The sequence below is a fragment of the Symphalangus syndactylus genome, chromosome X (assembly GCF_028878055.3).
Source record: "Symphalangus syndactylus isolate Jambi chromosome X, NHGRI_mSymSyn1-v2.1_pri, whole genome shotgun sequence".
NCBI classification, from domain to species: Eukaryota; Metazoa; Chordata; class Mammalia; order Primates; family Hylobatidae; genus Symphalangus; species Symphalangus syndactylus.
Window position 1 is genome coordinate 138,104,413 of NC_072447.2, and position 15,682 is coordinate 138,120,094.

At 48.3% G+C, this 15,682-nt stretch overlaps 1 protein-coding gene across 2 annotated transcripts; it reads left to right on the top strand.

Annotated features, from left to right (window-relative positions):
• Nucleotides 1–7,404: 7,404 nt before the first annotated feature.
• On the top strand, nt 7,405–14,937 carry LOC129475086 (small integral membrane protein 10-like protein 2A). Of its 2 annotated transcripts, XM_063634789.1 has the most exons (3): nt 7,405–8,128; nt 9,036–9,300; nt 12,108–14,937. In XM_063634789.1, the coding sequence occupies exon 1, from the start codon at nt 7,525–7,527 to the stop codon at nt 7,759–7,761; it is 237 nt and encodes a 78-aa protein (XP_063490859.1). In that variant the 5' UTR covers nt 7,405–7,524; the 3' UTR covers nt 7,762–8,128; nt 9,036–9,300; nt 12,108–14,937. The 2 variants fall into 2 exon arrangements, with proteins under 2 accessions (XP_063490859.1, XP_055122939.1); XM_055266964.2 differs by having other exon boundaries at nt 9,036–14,937.
• The last annotated feature ends 745 nt before the right edge of the window (nt 14,938–15,682 follow it).

Below are 15,682 nucleotides of genomic sequence, written 5' to 3' on the forward strand. Positions count from 1 at the left end.
ACGGGGTGATATTTCCTCTAAATCTCAATGTTGACCGGAAAGTTGGAGGGCTCTACGGCTCCATTTGCTGTGGCTGGACAGAAGAAATTTCACTGGCTGTCATGCTCTAAAAGCTATCTGCAAAGTATCCCTTTGTCCAGAACACAGACTACTCCCCCACACAGGGGGCAGCAGGCAGATGCAGGCAGGCAGAGCTTCAGTCGCCCCAGCACAGCTGCTGGGAGCTCAGGCTGATGTGCAAAATGCTAATTCATTAAGAAACAATATCCAGTTGCTTATGAAGCAGGGGCATTTTCCTCTCTCCAGCTGCCATGCCCCTTTGCTGGAGCACATGGCATGCTATGAAAGTGGCGGGGCAGAGGAAGGCTTAGGTTACTTTTTGGAGGGCAGGGCCATGTTGAGGTGCAGATGCTCCAGCCAGGGCTGTTTCACTAAAATCTCAGTAAAACAAATATGTTCTAGAACAGTATAGTGAGCTTGAGGGATTTCAGAGCTGATCAAAGAAAACGATATGACCATGAGGAGGACATAGCACACAACAACCTTCATTTACATGACTTGCATATAAAGGGAAGTCTCTCACTGAATGAGATCTTCCAGAGGTTAAGGTGAAGGGAGAGAGGCAACGTGCACCCAGTGTGAAAAACAGTTTGGCATTTCCTCAGAATGTTCAATACAGAATTGCCATGCATTTATCCATTTTTGTGTTGCTATCAAGAAATACTTGAAGAGGAGTAATTTGTAAAGAAAAGAGGTGTAATTGGCTCACAGTTCTGCAGCCTGTACAAGCATGACACCAGCATCTGTTCAGCTTCTGGTGATGTCTTAGGAAGCTTACAATCATGGCAGAAGGTGAAGCACCTCATCCTCATCACCAAGAGGATGGCACTAAGCCATTCATGAAAGATGCACCCCCATGATCTAATCACCTTTCATCAGGCCCTACTTCCAATACTGGGGGTCATATTTCAACATGAGATTTGGAGGGGACCAATATCCAAACCATATCATACCATATGACCCAGCAATTTTTCTCTGAGGTAGTATACCCAAAAGAATTGAAAACAAACATTCATGTACTGTACACCCAAATGAATTGAAAACAAACATTCAAACACATACTTGTACACGATGTCCATAGTTGCAGTATTTACAATAGTTAAAAGGTGGAAGCAATGCAAATGCCCTTAAATGGATGAATAAACAAAATTTGGTACATCCATTATTATTCAGCCATAAAAATGAAGCACTGAGACATGCTACCACGTGAATGAACTTCAAAAACATTATGGTAAGTGAAATAAGCTAATGACAAAGAACACATACTGTATGATTTCATCTACATGAAATATCCAGAATAGGCAAATTTAAAGAGACAGAAAGCAGATTCATGGTTGCCATGAGCTAGGACCAGGAAGAGGATGGGTTGTAACTGCTTAATGAGTATCATTTGGGGTGATAAAAAAGATTTGGAACTAGATAGTGGTGATGGTTGCACATCATTGTGCCAAAGATGGCCAACAAGCACACAACAACATACTCAACATAATTAGTCACTGGGTACATAAAAATCAAAATCACAATGAGATGCACATCCATTAGGGTGCTACAATATAAAAGACAGGCAATAAAAAATGTTGGCAAGGATGTGGAGAAATTATAACTTTCATACATTGCTAATGGGATTGTTAAATGTTACAGCCACTTTGGCAAACCCTCTGGCTGTTCCTCAGAAAGTTAAACATTGAGTTACCACATAGTCCAGCAATTTCACCGCTAGTAATGTACCCAAGAGAAATGAAAATACAAGCCCACACAAAAATTTGTACATAAGCATTCACAGCAGTATTATTCACAATAGTTAAAAAAATGGAAACAACCCAAACGTCCATCATAAACCAAAAATAAAATTCTTAGGCCACACAACCATCTGAATGGATTCCTCCTATCATCCAAAGGCATTCCGAAGTTAACCTGAAAAACTAATTCAGGCCATGATTGCAAGGGGGACCCAGAAATACCTCATTATACCCTCCTCCCTTTTGGAATTACTGATAGAACAGACTCTAACTCTGATAAGAAACATTTACAATCTATTCTCTCCGAAGCCTGCTACCTGAAGTCTTCATCTGCATGATAAACCTTGGTCTCCACAACCCTTTCTCATAACCAAGACATTCCTTTCTATTGATAATAACTCCTTCAACCAATTGCCAACCAGAAAATCTTTAAATCTACATATAACCTGGAAGTCTCCCACTCTCCTGCTTCTAGTTATCCTGCCTTTCCAGCCCAAAACAATGTCCATCTTAACATGTATTGATTGATGCCTCATGTTTCCCTAAAATGTATAAAACCAAGCTGTACCCCAGCCACCTCTGACACATGTCATCAGGAACTCCTGAGGCTGTGTCACAGATGCATCCTTAACCTTGGCAAAATAAACTTTCTAAATTGATTGGGACCTCTCATAGATACTTTTGATTTATACCAAATTTGCTCTATCTATGCAATTGAATGTTATTCAGCCATAAAAAAAATGAAATACTGATATTTACTACATGAAAATTTTGAAAACTTTCTGCTAAGTAAAAGAACCAGTTCACAATATACCATATATTGTATGCTCCATTTATATGAAATGTCCAACATAGGCAAATCCATGAGATAGAATGTATATTAACTTTTGCCAATATAGACCATCCTCCTCATGAGTTTTTAAAATGGTGTTTGATGGTTGAAGCAGAAACTATTATGTCACCTGATGTGATGCTCAATATATGTAGAGGACATACCTAAAACATTTGTATTAAAAGTGAGGAGGGTAAACAGCCCTAAATGGAATATTTCTACACCTTACTGGAAATGGTTTAAAATGTCCATGCCAGTAGATTGTGATAAGTTAATATGTATATTGTAATACCCAGAGTAACCACTAAAGTAACCATAAAAAGACATATATTTAAAAAAAAAACACTATAGATAAATCAAAATAGCCCCTCACAAGTGGATGGGGGGAGGGGAGAATGGGGATTCATTGCTAAGGGGTACAGAGTTTCTTTTTGTGGAAGAAAAATGTTCTAAAATGAGATAGTGGTGATGGTTGTACAACTTTGCAAATATCCTAAAAACTATTGAGTTGCACATTTTAAAAGGATGAATTTTATGATATATAAATTATATCTCAAAAAATCTGTTAAAAATAAATACTAGTAAATAAATAAGCATGTTCTAATCTCATTCTTTCTGAAGCCAAACATCTATATAGAAAAAATAAAACTGGTACCCCACATATGTAGTATAGAGTCCCATTGCAGGTGCCTCATTTTAAGAGAAACATTGATAAAATGGCCTATTTCCAGAGGACTGCAATGCAGATGATAAAGGAACTGACCTTATGAAGAACACTTGAAAGAAAAGTCTGTTGTTTAGAGAACAAATATTTAGTAAGGAAACATGAGTGTTGCTTCAACTATCTGAAAGTCTACCATGCTAAAGGGTTAACCTACTATTGTGCAAAATTTAGAATTTATACCAATGGATTGAAACTGTCTTTGTTCGACATAAGGAATGGACCATCTTGAGAAGCAATGACGTTCCTGTCACTTAATCGTTCTAGCACCAGCTGGAAATTGATCATTGGTCAGGGATATTGTTAAAATAAGTCCTCTATGAGGGGGGATATTAAAATAGATGGTCTTAAAGATCCTCTCCAATTGTAAGATTTTGAGCTTCCAAGTTCAATTGCTAAAATTTATTTCCATTATAAAATTATGTATAGTTTTGGGGGGAAATTGTTTGTTTATGGGGAACATTAAATTATGCTTGAGAATGAGTAAATCTTTAAAATTAAGAACATTTGAAGTGAGTTTCTTATAAATAGGATATACTTGAGTCATGGTTTTTGTTTTATATCCATTCTACGTATCTCTATCTTTTAATTGGTATGCTTAGACCACCTACATGTACACTAATTATTGATATATTAGGACTTCAGTGTGACATATTATTATATGTTTTTTCTTTGTTAATTTTGTTTCTTGTTCTTCTGTTTCCATATATTCCCTTCCTTTGGGTTATTTGAACACTCTTTAGAACTTCATTTTGATTTATCTATAGTGCTTTTTTAAAAATATATGTCTTTGTATAGTTACTTTAGTGGTTACTGTAGGTGTATTAGTTCGTTCTCACGCTGCTACGAAGAAATACCAGAGACTGGGTAATTTATAAAGGAAAGAGGTTTAATTGATTCACAGTTCCACATTGCTGGGGAGACCTCAGGAAACTTTCAATCATGGCAGAAGGCAAAAGAGAAGCAGGCACCTTCTTAACAGGGTGGCAGGACAGAGTGAGTGCAAGCAGGGGAAATGCCAGACACAGACACTTATAAAACCATCAGCTCTTGTTAGACTCACTCATTATCACAAGAACAGCATGGGGGAAACTGTCTCCATGATTGAATTACCTCCACCTGGTCTGGCCCTGTAGGGACCAGCCCCACAGGGTCGGTGGGTCTCTCCCCGTGTGCGGCGATGAGAGAGTGTAGAAATAAAGACACAAGACAAAGAGATAAAAGAAAAGGCAGCTGGGCCCGGGTGTCCACTACCACCAATGCACGGAGACCGGTAGTGGCCCCGAATGTCTGGCTTCACTGTTATTTATTGTATACAAAGCAAAAGGGGCAGGATAAAGAATGTGAGTCTTCTCCAATAATAGGTAAGGTCACGTGGGTCACGTGTCCACTGGACAGGGGGCCCTTCCCTGCCTGGCAGCCGAGGCAGAGAGAGAGAGAAGACAAAGAGAAAGCCAGCTTATGCCATTATTTCTACATATCAGAGACTCTTAGTACTTTCACTAATTTACTACTGCTATCTAGAAAGCAGAGCCAGGTTGTACAGGATGGAACATGAAGGTGGACTAAGAGCGTGACCACTGAAGCACAGCATCACGGGAAGACGGTTAGGCCTCCCAATAACTGTGGGAAACCCTGACTGGTGTCAGGCCCTCCACAAGAGGTGGAGGAGCAGAGTCTTCTCTAAACTCCCCCGGGGAAAAGGTGACTCCCTTTCCCAGTCTGCTAAGTAGCAGGTGTTGTTCCTTGACACCTTTTGCTACTGCTAGACCATGGTCCGCCTGGCAATGGGCATCTTCCCAGATGCTGGCATCACCGCTAGACCAAGGAGCCCTCTGGTGGCCCTGTCCAGGCATAACAGAAGGCTCGCACTCCTGTCTTCTGGTCACACCTCACTACGTCCCCTCAGCTCCTATCTCTGTATGGCCTGGTTTTTCCTAGGTTATGATTATAGAGCAGGGATTATTATAATATTGGGATAAAGAGTAATTACTACGAACTAATGATTAATGATATTCATATATAATCATGTCTAAGATCTATATCTGGTATGACTATTCTTGTTTTGTATTTTATTCTACTGGAACAGCTCTTGTCTTCGGTCTCTTGCCTCGGTGCCTGGGTGGCTTGCCGCCCACATGGCCCTTGACATGTGAGGATTATGGGGATTACAATTCAAGGTGAGATTTGGGTGGGGACACAGAGCCAAACCATATCAATAAGAATTACAATATACGTATTAACTTATCACATTCTACTACCATGGATATTTTAAACCATTTCCAGTAAGTTGTAGAAATCTTAGTTCTATTTAGGTTTATTTACCTGCCTCACTTTTAATACAAATGTTTTAAGTATTTCCTCTCTATATATTAAGCATCACATCAGATGACATAATAGTTTCTGCTTCAACCATCAAACATCATTTTAAAAACTCATGAGGAGGATGATCTATTATATCTACCCCTATATTTACTCTTTCCAATTGTTCTTTTTCCTTCCTGAAATGCCATCATCTTTCTGTTATTTCTGTTTAGGGAACTTCCTTCTGCCATTCTTTAAGCATAGGTCTGTTATTCACAAATTCTGTTAATCTTCTTTTATCTGAAAATATCTTTATTTCCGTTTCATCCTTAAAAGATGTATTCATGGATATAGAATTTGTAGTCCCATCTATTGTCCTAGCTACTCTAAAGCCTGAGGCAGGAGGATCGCTTGAGCCCAGGAGTTCAAGGCTGCCATGAGCTATGACCAAACCACTGCACTGCAGCCTGGGCAACAGAGTGAGACTCTTTCTCTAAAAAATGATTTAATTGTGTTTGGCAGCAGGTGGAAAAGTGGACTACCAATCAGCCCTGCACCACACCATCTCCTTCAGTTTCCTTAATGCTCAGTTTTGTCTTTTTTTACATGATCATGTAGGTAGGACAATTGCCTAATAAGTGTATATTAATCTACTGCGTTCCTTAAACAGTTACGTGGGATACCATAGAGATGATCAAGTGTGACGGCGAACAGGTATTTTGAGAGTTCTTACATACCCACGTCAATCTTTGCTGTGAAAACCCGGATGGGGTCGGGTGAACCTTCTTCTTGCGGACAGTTTTTCAAAAGTCATGACCATAACGAAGTGTGAGCATTTCCCCGCTTTATTAAACAGTCCGAAAAAACGCTGCTGGGTTTTGATTGGTTTACGTTTAATAAAGATTGAATGAAACCACAAAAGGGCTTTTAAGCACACTGGCAAGAAAAAAAAAAAGGCCATAAACAAGAGCAAATGAAAACCCGAGATAACATTGTATGGATCAAGAAGACTGCTGAGAAAGGGAAGGACAAGGGGGAAATTCGCCAACACAGAGATATATGTGACCAGCAAATACAGCAGAAAGGGAAAAATGCACGCGTGTGGGTTTGGTGACACTCTTTTTTTTTTTGACACGGCGCAGAATTACTGCACTATGCGCATTAAAGAGAAATGCGAATTAAAGAAAGGTTTTGGCTGGCAAGTTTTCAGGGGAGACCGTGGGAGAAGGGGAGTGATGTGAACAAGCAGAGGCTTCTGCATGTGCTTTCTGTACAGAATCAGCTTAGCGGTCCAGACTGTCCTCCTCCACTCCTGCTCCACCCTAGGAGACAGTGTCACAGCGATCGATCCCTGGCAGCTCCGCCCTTCAATCCGCTCCTGCCTTGGGAAGGGCCCGAAAAGAGGCAGGGCTTTGTGGGCGGGACCGGGCGGTGGGCGGAGCTGAGAATGCAGGGCGTGTCTAGTGGGCGGGGCCGCTGGGCTGGGGCGTGGCTAAGTTAGGGGCGGAGCTATGCTGGTGGGCGGGGCCCGCAGTGAGGAGGTGTGGAAGGGGCGGAGCTGTGCGGGCTAGTGGAGGAGGGGCCGAGGCAGCGGTCCCCGGAACAAGGCTTCATCTGGAGAACCCGAGGGCGGGAGCGAGGGCGGGGCGAGGAGGGGCATGGGCGGGGAGAGGGCGGGGAGAGGGCGGGGAGAGGGCGGGGCGAGGCGGGGCGAGGCGGGGCGAGGCGGGGCGAGGGCGGGGCGAGGGCGGGGTGGACATGGCTCTCCCGGCGGCCGGCGGGGCGCGCTAGTGTTGGGGTCCCGCCGTCCTGAGGCTCGAGCTCGTGCGGGTCGGTCGGTCGTCGGGGCCTGCGCGGGGCCCGGGCCCATGGCGGCGTCGGCGGCTCTGTCTGCGGCGGCGGCGGCAGCGGCCCTGTCTGGCTTGGCGGTTAGGCTGTCGCGCTCGGCGGCGGCCCGAGGCTCTTACGGCGCCTTCTGCAAGGGGCTCACGCGCACGCTGCTCACCTTCTTTGACCTGGCCTGGCGGCTGCGCATGAACTTCCCCTACTTCTACATCGTGGCCTCGGTGATGCTCAACGTCCGCCTGCAAGTGCGGATCGAGTGAGCGCCGGCGGCGGCAGCGGCGGCGGCAGAGGCCCGGCTGGAGGGGCGCCCTTGTCCCCGCCCGCCCCCGGCCGGGTCGCGGGCATGAAGGAAAGCTGGGTCGCGGCGCGGGGCGGAGGCTGGGCGGCCCAGGCCCCTGGACTCTAGACCTACGCCGCCCGGGCACGAAGGCCCAGCCCTGGCCCCGGCCGCGGTCTCAGCCCGGGACCCCGGCTCGCGCAGAAACGTACTGAACAGGCCCCTACCACTGGGCTCCAGAAACTACCTGAGCTCGGACGACCTGTTGCCTCATATTGGCAAAAGAGGGGGAAACCAGAAGGAGGGAATTCTGCTGCGGCGAATTGACTTTCCAGGCCCCGAGCAGAAAGGTAGGAGGCGACAGGTTGGAATGGGGGAGGCGCTGTGACTCTGCCCTGCAGAGGTCGGGGCGCCTTGGCAGTCAGGGGGAAATATGGAAGGCACCGGGGCAAACCAGCCGGAAGAGCTGGGGAGCCCAGGTGGGGAAAGGAAAGGCAGCCGCAGGCTCTCCCCTCCTGCCCAGTCATCATTCCAGGATAGGGAGAGGGGCGGCCCCCTCCTGCCCATGCCCCAGTGCCTGCCTCCCTTTCCGCAGAGGCCCCGGGGGTGTCCACTGAAACCTGGGGAATGGAGGGTAATGGGCTGGGGGCAGCCCCGGGAAGGCCCTAGAAGAGCAACGATGCCCCCACTCTTCTCCCCCCCAGTCGGTGGGCATAGGGAGGACGGTTCTCTTCTAGGCCAAGCCCTACGTCTGTTCTCTTCTCAGCCGTCAGCCCTGGGTCTCTCTGCAGCTCCTGCACAGCCCTTGGAAAAACTGCCTCCTGCCCTGTCTTTGGGGCCAGAGGACTGGTCTCTGCCTGCTCCTGCTGTCCCTCGTGTTCCCCTGCCCCTACCTGAGGGCACCCCGCAAGCTTTGCGTTTGAAGACAGGGAAGAGTGGGAGAGACGCATTCCTACCGTCCCCTCCCCCGCAGTCTTGCTCTTCCGCCATGTCAGCCCATGCTCCCTAAGGCCCCTGGCTAGCAAGGCCCTCCCAGGGCCAGAGTCCCATCCTCCAGCCCCAGACGGCCTCGAGAAGCCCACTGTGTACTGAAGTGATCTGGGAAAAAGAGACCTCCCTGAGCACACAGTAGCTCTCAGCCTGGGGTGGGCAGAGCAGATGGAGGAGGGGCTTGCAGAGGAGGCCATTCCTGGGGGAAGCAAGGACGTGTCTGGTGGCTAGGCAACTGAGGTCCCCATCTCTTTCTTTCTCTTTCAGGCATTGACGTTTGTAGGCGGTGACCCGCCCCTTCTCTGGCCTTGCCAAGAGTCTCATCCCTACCCTGGGGCACCTCTGGCCCTGCACCTGCTTGGGCAGAGGCAGCGTGAAGGGCCTGAACAAGAGGAGAAGAAGGGCCTTCCTAGTAGAGGCACAGCATGGACAAAGGCTCACAGGGGTGGGAGTGCCCAGTGATCGAGTCCTGGCTTGGGAAGGAAGGTCTGAGTTCCCTGGGAACTGAAATCTGCTAGCAGCACTGTGAGAGGTGTATTTCCCCCTCCTAATGACAGAGGAAACTGAGGCTTCGGGGAGGGGGGGGATTTGCCCTTGACACGCAGATAGGAGGAGGAGGAACTGCATGTGCCCCTGGGCCTGCAGGCCCCCACACCCCTCCCAAGTCTTCTCCAAGACCTGGCATGGTGGGAGGAGGGAGGGGGAAATGAAGAGGGAAGCGTAGGGCTCCTAGGGCACCAAGGGAGAGGGGCCCAAGGGTAGGGAATCTGGGGATCTCGCTTTCTTTGGAGCAGTATGGAAAGTCACAGGGAAGATCAGGAGGACAGACAGCTGAGATGGGAGACAGGAGAGATGAGCCCCAGGACCCCTGGGGAGCCAAGCTTTCCCCCACAGCCTAGCCTCCCCACCCCACCTGGAGCTTCACCAAGGGCTTCTCAGCAGTGAAGTGGCACAAACCTCCCAGTTTGGTGGGCAAGTGGGGATGATGGTGGTGTCATGGCTCCTGGAGACATGACATAACCAGGACGGTGAAGGGATAAACCTGAGGTGAGCTGGGGCTGAGACCCATGGGATGACCCCAATTCTCTCTCCTCAAGCTCGACCCCCCCATCCCCAGGATCACACAGGAGAATCTCATCCTCAAGGCTTGGATTGGTCCTGGGGGCACCCGGGTGTGCTGCTAACTGGTGTACAATGCTCAGGAGCAGCCCAGAGGGGAGCCAGGAAGGGACCTCGCCCTCACCCTCTATCCCCATTTCCGCATCTCTTGCACTGGTACCCCGAGGGCCACGTTCTCAGTTCCTGGGACTGAAAACTGCAGCAGTCTGGCCAGCTCCAGGGACAGAGTGGCCCAACCACCTACCACGTACCCTCCTCAGCTGCCCACTGGACCCAGGTCCTGAATGAAGCTGTCCGCCTGCCTCACCCCAGAAGAGGCTGGACAGTGGCTGCCTCGTGCGCCCTGCAGTCTCCCACAGCCAGGGCCTGATGGCGTGCCTCCTTGTCCCAAGTCTCCTGAGAACCCCTGACCTTGCTGGCCTCTCTCATCCCCCCCAATCCTGTCCACCCTTGACCACCTCTGGGGGTCTGTCAGCCTGCTGGTCCCCCCAACAGATCTCTGAGGGCAGCCTCTGTGGGACAAGAGTGACACAGAGCTGGAGGAGAAGAGGAGTGAGGGGCCTCCTTGTGTCTGATGCACAGATGTGGCCGTTTCAAACCCTGGTGTCACCCTCTGGGTGACTGGATCCCTAGCTCCAGCCTCTTCCTGGGCCAGCCAGGAAGGGTGGAGGAAAGTTCTTTGCTGATTGCATGCGTGATACTGTGGGGGGTGCCTGAGCCCTCCCCATGCAAGGGGCTCATCCTGGGACTCTGGAAGCTGCTTCCCTACTGGGAGAAATCTGTGTCGGAGCTGCAGGGGTCCCTACCCTCAGAGACCCCCGACTGCAGGGAGCCCCACCCCATAAGAGGGTCACGGAAGTCCATGTCTGCCCACCCCCCATGGCTTCTGCTGTGGCTGTATTGGCCTAGAGGGGCTGGCTGGGGAGGAGCAGGGCTGAGCCCTCAGCATTTGCTCCTGTCCCTGCCTTTTCACCCCTGCTGCCTGAAGTGGTAGCCCCGCCTGCTGCTTCTCTACCTCCCCTCTCCACCTCTTCTCTTCCCTACGGGGCCCTTGCTGCGTGATGGGGTCTCCATGCACTTTATTTGCAGTCTGTTTTCTAGGCTGTGGAGCTTCTAGACACCGACCGGAATGACATACTTTTCTCTTTGTGATTCACTGTGTACTGGTCAGCACAGGCTGGCCAGAGAGATGTTCTTGTTTCTGGTGTTGTCATGTCTTCTTGTTTTCTCTACGTTTAAAAAAAAAAAGTCCTTGGTTTAACACACTAACATCCCAACTAGAGGCCTTCCGTATCTGGTGGAGGTGATGCAATGGCCCCAGGTGGATAGAGGCCCCATGGTGAGGTCACCGGCTCCCATGGCAAGGTCACTGGCTCCCATGGCCAGGAGCTGGCAGGGAGAAGCCTCTGAGGGCTAGGGCTGGGGGAGGCTGTGGCAGGGACCGTGTTTCCTGTTCAGAGGCTGTGCTGAGAACTGACTTGACCCGGACCACTGCCCCATGAGAAGCAGGCAGCAGCCTGGCCTGGCCCTGAGAGGTGGCTGCTTGTCCTGTTGACAGTCTCTGTTCAAATGACCCAAAACATAAGTCCTCTTCCGTTTTAGAGTCTGGTGATCAAAAGTGCCTAAGTCAGTAGAATCCTGAGGGTGGACTAGGGTGAAGTGAACTGAAACAGACTCCACGCAGGTCATTTTGTGTAGCGCTGAGACCCTTCTCCCTGCCTGAGGTCACCTCTCACTGCCTCCCTACCAGCCAGGTTACTGCGGAACCCTGGAGAAGATAAAGGACCTGGCCCTGGAAGCCTGCTTTCCTTCCCCAACCTTGGAGGCAAACTCTGTCCCATCAGAGTCCCCCTCCCTAGTGGCTCCCACAGAAGAGAGCTCCCTAATGGCTGCGCTAAGGGTTGGCAAGCAGGCAAAAGGTGGAAGAGGGAAGGCCGAGGGGAGTGTTAGAGGAAGATGCCAGGGTGAGAGGCATCCTGAGGACACAGGGCTATGCTCAGACTCAGGAGTGCAGTCTGAGTTTAGGGGCCCTGGGGGCACTCCTGTTGCCAAGGGCTACCCAGGGGTCACAGCACCCTGACAAGAACCCCTCCAAAAGCACTAGTGCCAACACCCTATGGCATCTGCCACCACAGGAGAAATGGACCCCAGTCCCTGAGCTTCCCTCCCCTTTGTCTAGATGGTCCTCTTCAGTCCCTGATGGTTCCATCCCCACTCCAGGGATCACGTGACTTGGCAAACCAAGATGGGGGATGATACCCCCAGAGCCTGGCTCCAAGGCCTCCTGAAGAGGCACATCCCTGCTACAGAGGAAGGGAAGGCAGGAAGGCCGGTTCTGCTCAAATGGGACCCCAGGAGACCAAAGCCCTGAGCCGTGAGTCCAGCTCTTCCACGTACTGCTGTGTGGTGCCAGGCAAACTGCACAACCTGGAGTTTTTAGTAAGGTTCCTTTGGGATGCTTGTCAGCAGCGAATACAATGTCTGTTCAACGTTTGTCATCAGCTCTCACCTGGAGAAGCCTTGTTACTGTGGGGAAAGGGAACCAAGTGAAGAGAATGGACATCCGATGAGAGCCTGCCATGTGCCAGGCACCATTCTAGGTGCTTTGCATTCCTAATCTTATCATAATCCCACAACCACCTAACCTTTATCTCCATTTTACAGAGAAATCAAGGACAGGAACCAAGTCTGAAATAGAACCCCAAGCAGAATCTCTTTTCCTGAGCTCCCAGTGCCCCTAGAGAGGCAGGGAATTGGGCTGGAGTAATGGTAGAATGGAATAGCAAAGGTGGAAGATGACCCTGTTCTTTCTGGGTGGGGTCCAGGAGGCAGATAAGAAATCCAGGTGTGGCCGGGTGCGGTGGCTCATGCCTGTAATCCCAGCACTTTGGGAGGCCAAGGCGGGCAGATCACAAGGTCAGGATTTCAAGACTAGCCTGACCAACATGGTGAAACCCCGTCTCTACTAAAAATACAAAAATTAGCTGGGCATGGTGGCACATGCCTGTAGTCCCAGCTACTCGATTGGCTGAGGCAGGAGAATCGCTTGAATCTGGGAGGCAGAGGTTGCAGTGAGCCAAGATCTGGGCGACAGAGTGAGACTCCGTCTGAAAAAAAAAAAAAAAAAAGAAAAAGAAAAATCCAGGGCTTGGATGGGGGACAGACCCGGGAGCCTTCTCCAAATGGAGCTCCCCAATGGGAGCAGCTGGGGCCACCCTGAGATGGGTTCACCAGTCTTTTCTCCATCCTACCTCCAGCAATTGATTGGGACCTAAGAGACTGAGTCAGGAGAGGGCAAGAGAGCCACTAAGCAGGCAGTTCCGGGGGCACCAGAGCAAATACATTAAGAAATGGGAAATGTAAAGAGCATGCAAAACCTCATCCTACTCCTGTTCACCCCACCCACAAGGGAAACTGCTGCGTTTGGACAAATTTCTACTTTGTGTTGGTGGAGGGAAGGAGAAAGAACATACTACCTTGAAAACTTCTCCTCCCACTTCGTCTTTATCTTTCCATGTTATTAGGTATTTTTCTATATCCAAAGCCACCTAGTAGTCTCTTGTATGAAGGTATCATGCATTTCTCAATGCCTCTTGGTTGTTTCCCTTTATTGTTTATTTGGGGAGTTTCGTTTATTGGTTGTTTGGTTTTTTTCTGTGGTTTTGTTTTTATAAACATTCCAGTAACAGATAAGTTGGACCTCATCGAAATTAAAAACTTTTGTGCATAAGAAGTCACTATCAGGACAGTGAAAAAACACCCTGCAGAGTGGGAGCAAATATTTTAAAATATATATCTGATAAGAGACTTGTATCCAGAATTATAAAAAGAACTCTAGCTACTCAAGAAAAAAAGACAGACAACCCAATCAAAATATGGGCAAAGAGTTTCAATACACATTTCTCCAAAGAAGGGATACAAATGGCCACCAAGCACATAAAGATGCTCAATGTCATTAGTCATTAGGGAAATGCAAATCAAAACTACAATGAGCTACCACTTCACCCTCACCCACTTCACGCATTAGGATATTTATTTATTTATTTATTTATTTACAGACAGAGTCTTCAATGTCCAGGCTGGAGAGCAGTGACACAAACTCAGCTCACTGCAACCTCTGCCTCCTGGGTTCAAGTGATTCTCATGCCTCAGCCTCCCAAGTAGCTGGGATTACAGACGTGCACAACCACACCTGGCTAATTTTTGTATTTTTTGTAGAGACGGGGTTTCACCATGTTGGCCAGGCTGGTCTTGAACTCCTGGCCTCAAGTGATCAACCCTCCTCAGCCTCCTAAAATGCTGGAATTACAGGTGTGAGTCACCACGCACAGCTCAACTTTTTTTAAAAAAATTAAAATAAGAAGTGTTGGTGAGGATGTGGAGAAATTGGAACCCTTGTTCATTACTAATGGGCATGTAAACTGGTACAGCAGCCACTGTGGAAAACAGGTGGTTCCTCAAATAGTTAAACCTAGAATTATCCTATAGCCCAGCACTTCCACTCCTAGGTACATACTCAAAGGACTGAAAGCTGGTACTCAAACATGAATTTTCATAGCAGCACTATTTACAATAGCTAGAAGGTGGAAACAACCCAAATGTCTATCAGTCTATCAACTGATGAATAAACAAAACTTGGTATATTTATACATTGGAATATTATTCAGCCCAAAAATAATCCCATAATGAAGTATCTGATACATATTACAAGGTGATGAACTTTGAAAATATGCTAAGTGAAAGAAATCAGACATGAAAGATTACAAATTTTATGATTCCATTTATATGAAATGTCTAGAATATGTAAATTCATACAGACAGAAAGCAGATTAGTGGTTGCCATGGTCTAGGGGAGGGAAGGATGGAGAGTGACTGCTTAATGAGTACAGGGTCTCCTTTTAGGGAGATGAAAATGTTTTGGAACTAACAGTGGTGATGGTTACACAACATTGTGAATGTACTAAATGCCACTGAATTATACATTTCAAAATGGTTGATTTTATGTTATGTGGATTTCAACTCAATAATAAAAACAAAATTTGCTGACACATTTTACTATCTCACCACTGGGCCTTTTCCATAGATGAACTTCTCTCCTGGCCTTTCATTCAATCCCCTGCAGCCCTCGTCCTGCCCCTGTGGTATAAAAAGCTTACAAAAGTAGCCCCATCCCATTAGTTCCCAAGCAATCCTAGCCCTCAACTCCTTCCCCATTAGGGTGGCTCAGAAAGTGGGAATCTCTAGTGAACGATGGGATCATTGAGGACTGATCCGGCCATATTCCTCAACTGCCTGACCAGTGGAGAACAGCACAGACTTCTTGACTCTTCCTCCTGGCCTCCTGTTTTGGAGAAAAAGCAGAACATTCCCCTCCCATGCTGGCAGGCTCGCCCACACTGCCTTTAGTCTGGGCTCCTGGCTCTAACCCTGGGGCCTTCTCCTTGGACATGGATGTCTTGGCCTTGTAGTTAATGGATGCCACAAACACATGAATGTCTGACCCTCTGGACACAACCCCACATCATCTCACATTCCCAGTTCCTCCCAGGAAGAGGATCAAGTGACAAGCAGGACCCCAGGCAACAGAGACCAGCCAAGGTGGCTCAGTCACTTGCCACAATGTTTAAATATGACATTGTTGGAGAGCAGACATTGAGTCTGTATTAGTCTATTCCTACATGGCTATGAAGAAATACCCAAGACTGGGTAATTATAAAGAAAAAGGGTTGGCCGGGCGCGGTGGCTCACGCTTGTAATCCCAGCACTTTGGGAGGCCGAGGGGGGCGGATCACGAG